Source organism: Elaeis guineensis, chromosome 3 (assembly GCF_000442705.2).
Source record: "Elaeis guineensis isolate ETL-2024a chromosome 3, EG11, whole genome shotgun sequence".
NCBI classification, from domain to species: domain Eukaryota; kingdom Viridiplantae; phylum Streptophyta; class Magnoliopsida; order Arecales; family Arecaceae; genus Elaeis; species Elaeis guineensis.
The window spans coordinates 107,964,776-107,975,343 of NC_025995.2; the positions used below are offsets into that span (position 1 = coordinate 107,964,776).

Here is a 10,568-nt window from a genome sequence, read left to right on the forward strand (position 1 = left end):
CGATCTATCCCCAGCTCTTTGGCGATCCTTAGTCCTGCGATCAGAGCTTCATATTCTGCTCCATTGTTCGTTGTGGAGAACTCGAAGTGCAGAGCGTACTCTGCGACAACTCCCTCTGGACAGATCAAGATCAGACCCGCATCTGCGCCTGACATGTTGGAGGACCCGTCCACGTAGAGGGCCCAAAAGCAACCAGAGGGATCTGCTTCTTCTTTGGGGGAGTTCGGTCGGGACTTCAGGCCGTCAATTTCGTGTTGTTCAGGTTCGGCCTCCTCTGGGATAGTACACTTCACTATAAAATCTGCCAATATGTAGGCCTTCACTGCTGGCCTGGGTCGATAGTTGATGTCGAATTCTGTGAGCTCGATCGCCCATTTTGCCATCCTCCCGAAGGCATCCGCCCGATGTAGAATCACCTTGATCGGTTGGTCGGTGAGCAGCGTTACGGTGTGCCCTTGAAAGTAGGGTCGGAGCCTCCGGGCTGCAATCAACAAGGCGTAAGTCAGTTTTTCTAATTTAGTATACCTGGTCTCGGCGTCTCTCAACGCGCGGCTGACGTAGTAGATCGGCCGTTGGACTTTTGCTTCTTCTTTGACAAGGACTGCCGCGAGAGCCATGGGAGAGACCGCCAGGTATAAAAACAGTTCCTCTTCAGGCTCTGGCTTTGCCAACAGTGGAGGTGAGCCGAGGTAGCTCCTTAATTCTTCGAATACCTGTTGGCACTCAGGGGTCCAACAGAAGTTCTTCGGTTGCTTGAGGGTTTGGAAGAAGGGTAAGCACCGTTCGGCTGACCTTGCGACGAAATGATTCAGGGCTGCTACCCTCCCTGTAAGGCGCTGAATCTTTTTTATCGACTTTGGGGCGGCCATCTCCTGGATGGCGCGAATTTTCTTCGGATTAGCCTCAATTCTGCGCCCCGATACCATGAAGCCCAGAAACTTTTCTGAGGTCACTCCGAAAGCATATTTAGTCGGGTTCAGCTTCATTTTATATTTTCGGAGGGCGCCGAAGGTCTCCTCGAGGTCGGCGATGTGGTTCATGGAAGATTTACTTTTTACGAGCATGTCGTCCACGTAGACCTCCATGTTGCGGCCGATCTGCTCCTTGAAGATTTTGTTCACCAACCGCTGGTAGGTTGCGCCTGCATTTTTGAGGCCGAAAGGCATGACCCTGTAACAGTAAAGACCACGGTTAGTAATTAAAGCAGTCTTTTCTTCGTCTTCCGGCGCCATCCTGATTTGATTATAGCCGGAGAATGCATTCATGAAGGTGAGGAGCTCATGGCCCGAGGTTGCATCCACCAGTTGATCAATTCTGGGCAGGGGATAGTTATCCTTTGGGCATGCTTTATTCAGCTTTTTGAAGTCTATGCACATCCTCCACTTGCCGTTTGCCTTTTTGACTAGGACAATGTTGGAAATCCAGTCAGGATAATTGACTTCTCTAATGAATCCGACTTTCAGGAGTTTGTCCACTTCCTTGGCTATTGCCTTCTGCCTCTCTGGTGCATGACCTCGGATTTTTTCTTTCGTCGGTCGATGCTTTGGATCGACGGCTAGACGGTGCTCCATGACTTCCGCGTCCATCCCCGACACGTCCGTCGGAACCCAAGCGAAGACGTCCATATTCTTTCGTAGAAAATCGATGAGACGCGTCCGCACCTCTTCCCCCAGGTTGGAGTCGATCATCGCCACATGCTCCGCATTCCCGTCATTCAAAGGGATCGGTACCAGATCTTCGATTGGGCCGCCCCTCTCTTCAGTGAGGTCGTCACGAGCATCCAGCCCATCAACTGGACAGGGGTCGGATTGGTCGCTTCTTTGCAAGGCTATGTTGTAGCAGTGTCTGGCCAGGGCTTGGTCTCCTCTGACCTCTCTGATCTCCTGGTTGGTAGGAAATTTCAACTTCAAATGGTAAGTTGACACGACAGCTCGGAGAGCATTGAGGCCAGGTCGGCCGAGGATTGCGTTGTAGGTTGACGGCGCCTTCACCACCAGAAAATTCACCAGAGACCTGGATTGTCTTGGATATCGACCCGCAGCTACAGTCAAAGTCATCACTCCCTCCACCGGGACAGCGTCGCCGGTAAACCCTACTAGAGGGGAGGTAATCGGCCTCAAATGGCCGTCAAGGATGGACATTCTTGAAAAGGCGTCGTAGAATAAAATATCGGCCGAACTTCTATTGTCGACAAGAATACGGCGGACGTCGTAATTTGCTATATTCAAAGAAACTACAACCACGTCGTTATGAGGGAATTGGACTCCCTGAGCATCTTCTTCAGTAAAGGTTATGGGCTCCTCAATCTTTTGTCGCTTGAGGGGTACGGTCAGTACGTTGGTTGCTTCCAGCCGGGATCCTCCTGAGATGGTGTTGGCGAAATCCGTCGGAGGTCGATTATCCGACCGCTTCATGCCGACGACCATTATCGGAGGATGTGGGGCTTGGGAAATCGGAGGCGAGACCGGAGCCTGAGATCTGGCCGCGGAGGCCGTGGGTCGCCGTGTGGATGCTTCGCGAGAAGGCATCGGGCGAGGATCTAGTGGGGGAAGGAGGAGTGGATGTCGGAGAAGATGACCAGAGGCGGTCCCGTTGAGCGCTCCTTTAAGAACAAGGGTACTGCGAAGGTTCACCGCCCTTCCTCTAGCGCCAATCCTGTTGGTGCAAAAATCCGCCTGTGTCAGAGAAGCTGGAGTTGAGAGAGTCGTAGTCGCCGCTGGGACCTGCAAAAGAAGTCTAAACCGGAGGTGGGGTTGCTCCGGCAAGACCCTCCGATGCTCAAGTCAGTTCTTTGCCTCAACAAGAATGGAGCACTCGAACGGAAATTTTAACAGAGTTTCTAGGTAAAAAATGAGAGCTTAGAGAATAACATATCTAGGGTCCCCTTTTATAGACGGGGGGAGCAGCAGATTGATAGCGACTGTTTATGATCGCCTCATCGTGGACCGTACGGGGCCAGGAGGAATTTATCATGAAGAGTAATGGGGTGGAGTCGTGGCTGTCACCATGGCTCGCCACGTGGAATCAGTTGCGGGGAGTGGAGCGACGTCCGTTGTCGTGACTCGCCAGAGAATGGTGGAACCGCACAGGATCCGCCGCAGGGAGTGGAGCAGAATTGTGGCCGTTACTACGGCTTGTCAGGGAGTAATGGAGCCGCGTAGGATCCACCGCAGAGAGTGGAACAAAGTCGTGGCCGTTACTACGGCCTGCCAGGGGGTCCAGACTTGTCGGCTGAAGTTCGGTTGGAGTCTGATTTCCATGGAAGCCCGGATGGGGATCATTTGTCGAGGAACCTCGACCGAGACCTTCAGCAGGAATTTAGGGCGGAAGTCCGACTCTTGTGGGAGCCCGGACAAATCCTACCTGTAACTGGAGTCGGAGGCGAAGTCCGGCTTCCGTAGGAGCTCGGACGAGATCTTCCCGCAGTCGGAGTTGGGGATGAAGTCCGGCTCCCGTAGGAGTCCGGATGAAGTTTGTCTGCAGTTGGAGTTGGAGATGGAGTCTGGCTCCCGTGGAGTCCGAACGAAGTTTACCTGCAGTTAAAATTGGAGACAGAGTCCGGCTCCCGTAGGAGTTCGAACAAAGTTTACCTGTGGTTGAAGTTGGAGACGGAGTTCGACTCCCGTAGGAGTCCGGACGAAGTTTGCCTGCAGCCGAAGTTGGAGACGGAGTCCGGCTCCCATAGGAGTTCGGATGAAGTTTACCTGCAGTAGAAGTTGGAGATGGAGTCCGACTCCCGTAGGAGTCCGGACGAAGTTCACCTGTAGTTGAAGTTGAAGACGGAGTCTGGCTCCCGTAGGAGTCCGGACGTAGTTTACCTGTAGTTGAAGTTGAAGACGGAGTCCGGCTCCCGTAGGAGTTCGGATGAAGTTTACCTGCAGTAGAAGTTGGAGACGGAGTCTGGCTCCCGTAGGAGTCCGGATGAAATTTACCTGTAGTTGAAGTTGGAGACGGAGTCCGACTCCCGTAGGAGTCCGGACGAAGTTTACCTGTAGTTGAAGTTGAAGACGGAGTCCGGCTCCCGTAGGAGTTCGGACGAAGTTTACCTGCAGCTGAAGTTGGAGACGAAGTCCGGCTCCCGTAGGAGTCCGGACGAAGTTTTCCTGTAGAATCCCCGAGGGGTCACTCCTGACACGAACTTCGGCTGGGTGGGTTTTACACCCAACAGGCGCGCTTTCATCTCGACCGTCGAAGGGCCTTATATATATGCGGCCACTTACATCCAAAACTTCATTTTTTGCTGCCCTGTTTCTGGCGCTGAGGCTCTGTCGAGTTGTCTCCCAGTTTCAGATGGTCATTTTCATCCTCCTTCGAAGGCTCTTCTCGAAGTTTTTTCATTCTTGTCTCCTTGCATCCTTTCTCCTTTGATATTTTTCTTTTTGTTCTCCTTTTTGGGGCTAGCATTGTGGCTAGAACCTCTCCTCGAGGAAGTCAGTCGGAGAACCCGACCGATGATTCTCGGTCGACCCTGAAGGTGGAGGCTTCTTCACTTTCAGGGCTGAATATCGACGTGGCTCAATCTGTGTTGTGGGTCAGGCATCGGGAGGCCGAGCCTCAAAAGTTCCATATCGACCACAGTCGAGAGTGTCTACTGCTTAAAAGTGCGGACTCCCTCTTGCCCACGTGAGGCATCTTTTGTGGGGCAAAACAGTGAGGGGTGACGTTCTAGTGATCCCTGTAGCGGGCACGCACCGTCTCAAAGCGGACAATACCTTACGTGCGGTGGCGGAGGGAAGGTTCGTACACTCTGGGCACATAGCCTCAACATTGGCATGTCAGGTAGGGGAACCCGTCCCCGCACCCACGCGCAGACCCTCTCGATTGGGGGGGCTGTGTTGTGGGTCGAGCATCGGGAGGCCGAGCCTCGAAAGTCCCATATCGACCACGGTCGAGAGTGTCTACTGCTTAAGAGTGCGGACTCCCTCTTGCCTACGTGAGGCACCTTTTGTGGGGCAAAACAGTGAGGGGCAGCATTCTAGTGATCCCTGTAGCAGGTACGTGCCGTTTCAGAGTGGACAATACCTTGCATGCGGTGGAAGGAGGAAGGTTCGTACACTCTGGGCACGTAGCCTCAACATTGACCCTCTCGACTGGGGGGGCTGTGTTGTGGGTCGGGCATCGGGAGGTCGAACCTTGAAAGTTCCATATCGACCACAGTCGAGAGTGTCTACTGCTTAAGAGTGCGGACTCCCTCTTGCCCACGTGAGGCATCTTTTATGGGGCAAAATCATGAGGGGCGGCATTCTAATGATCCCTGTAGCGGGCACGCGCCATCTCAGAGCGGACAATACCTTGCGTGCGGTGGAGGAGGGAAGGTTCGTACACTCTGGACACGTAGCCTCAACATTGGCGCGCCAGGTAGGGGAACCCGTCCCCGCACCCACGCGCAGACCCTCTCTACTGGGGGGGCTGTGTTGTGGGTCGAGCATCGGGAGGTCGAGCTTCGAAAGTTCCATATCAACCACAGTCGAGAGTGTCTACTGCTTAAGAGTGCGGACTCCCTCTTGCCCACATGAGACGCCTTTTGTGGAACAAAACCGTGAGGAGCAGCGTTCTAGTGATCCCTGTAGCGGGCACGCGTCGTCTCAGAGCGGACAATACCTTGCATGCGGTGAAGGGGGGAAGGTTCGTACACTCTGGACACATAGCCTCAACATTAGCGTGCCAGGTAGGGGAACCCATCCCCACACCCACGCGCAGACCCTCTCGACTGGGGGGGCAGTGTTGTGAGTCGGGCATCGGGAGGCCGAGCCTCGAAAGTCTCATATCGACTACAGTTGAGAGTGTCTACTGCTTAAGAGTGCGGACTCCCTCTTGCCCACGTGAGGCACCTTTTGTGGGGCAAAACCGTGAGGGGCGGCGTTCTAGTGATTCCTGTAGCGGGCACGAGCCGTCTCAGAGCGGACAATACCTTGCGTGCGGTGGAGGGGGGAAGGTTCGTACACTCTGGGTACGTAGCCTCAACTTTGGCACGTCATGAAGGGAACCCGTCCCCGCACCCACGCGCAGACCCTCTCGACTGGGGGGGCTATGTTGTGGGTCGGGCATCGGGAGGCCGAGCCTCGAAAGTTCCATATCGATCACAGTCGAGAGTATCTACTGTTTAAGAATGCGGACTCTCTCTTGCCTATATGAGGTGCCTTTTGTGGGGTAAAATCATGAGGGACGGCATTCTAGTGATCCCTGTAGCGAGTAAGCGCTGTTTCAGAGCGGACAATACCTTGCATGCGGTGGAGAAAGAAAGGTTCGTACACTCTGGGCACGTAGCCTCAGCAGATTGTTACACTGTATGGGTATAAGGTTAAATTTACCTGTTACTCTGGTTAAATCCTTGATCCTGCCGAGACACGACCTAAGAGGAAATCCAAGAAATGTTGAGTGCAATACAAAAAAAGGGTATATATCACTGTTATACCATAATAATTAAGTACCCATCCATGGTGTTTATATCTTCTCTGAACTCGGAACTTTAATTAAATATTATTATGTAATGCCATTATTTGTTGGACAATAAGATTGACTGTGATACTTCTACAGTTTAAGATAAGCTTTTGTAAGAGAAGCCGAAGGCAACCTTCTCAAACTTGAGAACCAAGATCTGGCTAGATATGAAAGTCTATAATTTGGTTGATTAGAATTAAATAAGATAAACCTGCCATCAGATCAGTTGACTGATGTTTGCTTCCTGCGACCTAATTCCTTTAATGTTGCGTCAATGGCGAAAGATTCCATCCCGTAGTTTGGACTTTGGACTCCTAAGTATTACAGTACTGTAGCACATTTAAAGGAGGAGTAAGGGGAAGGTAGTAGTTGGGGCAGCTGTGCTAAATTTGGCAATCCACTGCATCTGATCAGTTGACCAAATTAATTAACTTCTAAACCACGTTAACTAACCAAGCAAATGGATGCCTTGCTGATCATCCAAGCCTTCCGTAGTCTCTTTGATGTCTTGGCACTAAAGAATAATTAATTTTTTTCACCGGTACCGACCGATTGCATTACATCCCACATAGATCTCAAAGCAATGCATACTTCTTCAGTTACTTTTTGCATGGATCCCAAAATGGCCATTACAAGATCCAATGATGGATTTGCATGAAGGAAAGCGAATTCTTCTTTCACTCGAACATGCGACCTGTGTCTTTATAGGTCACTCTAATGATGGCCATCGATCTTTGAAATAGATGAAGGAATCCTTCGATGGACTAAATTTATCATGTGTACTAGAGGTGGTCCCAGTAGCAATGTGTTGAAACGATCGTAAATTTTTTTAATTTAAAATAATGATATGGTATTCTTTTATTGATTTTGTCGATAGCGTATGAGGTAGGTTAACTCTATCTAAAAATTTCTCGAATACAGATGGTGTGGCTGATCTTGCGGTGCAAAACACAGGATCCACACTGGCGCTGGCCCCCGATTGCTGTTGCTGTTGGTGGGAGCCCGCGTCCAAACGTCTAATTATTAGTTGAACCAGATCCAATGGACCGCACCAAACCCCACGATTGATGATGCGCCACATTACCCGTTGTATTGCACCCATTCCCGATTGCGCGTTGTCCACCATCCATGTGCTTCGCGATTTGCCCTGGTCCATTTGGACCTGGTCCATGCAATATTTTCTCCGTCTGAACTACCCATCTGCCTCATTCATTGCCCGCTCACAAGCCTTTAAATTCTCCTCCCTAGTCCCCCACCGCCACCCCAACTCAACACCCATAACTCCTCTCCAAGGCAAGCTTCTCCTTTCAATTTCCACATCACGGAAAGCAGCAGAAAGGAGACAGCTTATATACAATTCAAGGGTAAAACCAAATCCAAGGAGAAAAAGAAAAATAGCGAGTAAGAAATTGAGATCGACCTCCACACGATGCCGGCCGCGCCGCTGCCTGAGTTCTCGAGCTCGGTCAAGCTCAAGTACGTCAAGCTGGGATACCAATACCTCGTGAACAACTTCCTGACCTTCCTCCTGGTCCCTTTCATGGCTGTACTGGCCGTCGAGCTAGTCCGTCTCGGCCCCGACGAGATCATCACGCTGTGGCGGTCCCTCCATCTCGACCTCGTCGAGATCCTCTGCATGGCGTTCTTGATAGTGTTCGTTTCCACGGTCTACTTCATGTCGCGGCCCCGGCCGGTGTACCTGGTGGACTACGCCTGCTTCAAGCCCCCGAACACGTGCCGCGTTCCCTTCGCTACCTTCATGGAGCACACCCGGCTCATCTACTCCGACCCCAAGAGCGTCCAGTTCCAGACCCGCATCCTCGAGCGCTCCGGCTTGGGCGAGGAGACCTGCCTTCCCCCGGCCAACCACTACATCCCCCCAACCCCACCATGGAGGCCTCCCGCGCCGAGGCCCAGTTCGTCATCTTCTCCGCCATCGACGACCTCATCAAGAAAACCGGCGTCAAGCCCAAGGATATCGATATCCTCGTCGTTAACTGCAGCCTCTTCTCTCCCACGCCGTCCCTCTCGGCGATGATCGTGAACAAGTACAAACTCCGCAGCAACATCCGAAGCTTCAACCTCTCCGGCATGGGATGCAGCGCGGGGCTGCTCTCCATTGACCTCGCCCGCGATCTCCTTCAGGTGCACTCGAACTCGAACGCCCTTGTCATCTCCACGGAGATCATCACGCCCAACTTCTACTCCGGCAACCAGCGGGCGATGCTCCTGCCCAACTGCCTCTTCCGCATGGGCGCCGCCGCCATCCTGCTGTCGAACCGCCCCCGAGAGGCCCGGCGTGCAAAGTACCGGCTTGTCCACGTGGTGCGCACCCACAAGGGCGCCGACGACCGGGCCTACCGCTGCATCTACGAAGAGGAGGACGCCGAGGGCTACTCGGGGATCTCACTGTCCAAGGACCTCATGGCGATCGCCGGCGAGGCGCTCAAGTCCAACATCACCACCATCGGCCCGTTGGTTCTGCCGGTGTCGGAGCAGCTGCTCTTCTTCTTCACCCTCGTCGGCCGGAAGCTCATCAACATGAAATGGAAGCCCTACATCCCCGACTTCAAGCTGGCCTTCGAGCACTTCTGCATCCACGCCGGCGGCCGCGCGGTGATCGACGAGCTGCAGAAGAACCTGCAGCTGTCGCCGGAGCACGTCGAGGCGTCGCGCATGACGCTGCACCGCTTCGGCAACACCTCCAGCAGCTCCCTCTGGTACGAGCTCAGCTACATCGAGTCCAAAGGCCGGATGCGGCGCGGCGATCGGGTGTGGCAGATCGGCTTCGGCAGCGGCTTCAAGTGCAACAGCGCTGTCTGGAAGTGCATCCGCACCATCAAGACCCCCGTCGATGGGCCGTGGGCCGACTGCATCCACCGCTACCCGGTCCACATCCCGGAGGTCGTCAAGCTTTGATGGAGGAACTTAATTAGCCCGACGACGATCTACCATAGATCACCAACCCTCAGCCAATGCATAGACTTCTTCTTTCTCTCTCTCTCTCTCGCTCGCTCTCTGTATCGGTATCTGCTCTCCATGTGTGCTTGGATTTGCTTCGACGGTGTACTTAATGCTGGCAAGACAGCCACCTTGGTCTAAAACTGGAATGGGGTTTTGAGAGGACGTGTCCGTCCTCCTGTACGTGACAATGCACTTAATACGCGATTAGCGAATGACGTGCATCCTATATCGGAATAAATGGATCTAAAATAACCTGCATCCAAGACCGATGTCTGCTACCGTCCATGCTAAATCGAATTTCCTTCGAAAGAAAGGTACTCAGTCCGTCTATCTCAAATTTTTTCACTAGCATTTTATGATTTATTGGGATGAAGATACAAGTTTTTGACTACAAATAAATCTTTTAATTTTTATTATCTAAATATTAGAGGATCCTGTAGAAGCCAACCCGATAAACTTCCATCCTTGTTCTTTACCCAACATGTTCAGAACAGACGGTCCGCGCCAGCATACCGGGCATCAGAGGCAACATTTTAAATGCGGGATGGATGAGGAGCAGAGGGGAAAATACGGTCAAGGAGGACCAACAATTACGCGATGGATCGGTACTTGCGAGAGGTTTAAATGCGTTGGCCTGCTGGGGTTGGTTGTTAGTTGAACCATGCTAATCAAACGCCGCGGTCAGGGAGTGGCTCGGGTGTTAGACTCGGCCGTGCATCACATCACTTTCTATAAACTTTTATATTCAGATGGATCGTTAAAAAAATTATGATCAAATATATTATGAAAATATCCATAAAAAAATAGGTGACTACATACGTATCAAAATATTTAAAATAAATAAATAAATTTTATAAATATTTAAATAATTTAAATAAATATTATATAATTATTCTTATTTTGATGAATATCTCTATGTACGTGACAATTCGATCATAATTTTTTTTTATAATCAATTCAAAAAAAAAATTTATGTTCCTATTATTTTCAAATCTTTCTACTGTCATTTGCTGATTGGTTGCATATAGTATTTTATATTTAGGCTCTGTCCACGACCAGACTGGTTTTCTGCACCACCGAGTTTGATTTATTTCTATAGTACTTGTTTTGTATATTATTGTGTCTAAAGGTATAATGAGCTGGAGGGTAATATATAAAATAGT

The 10,568-nt window shown here is 51.4% G+C and overlaps 1 protein-coding gene across 1 annotated transcript; it reads left to right on the plus strand.

The window, feature by feature from the left end:
- Window positions 1-7,708: 7,708 nt before the first annotated feature.
- LOC105041077 (3-ketoacyl-CoA synthase 6) lies at window positions 7,709-9,744 on the plus strand. The gene is given in 2 exon segments (XM_010917870.4): window positions 7,709-8,312; window positions 8,315-9,744. Coding segments are annotated over 2 exon segments (1,488 nt in total). The 5' UTR covers window positions 7,709-7,870; the 3' UTR covers window positions 9,361-9,744.
- Window positions 9,745-10,568: the final 824 nt, after the last annotated feature.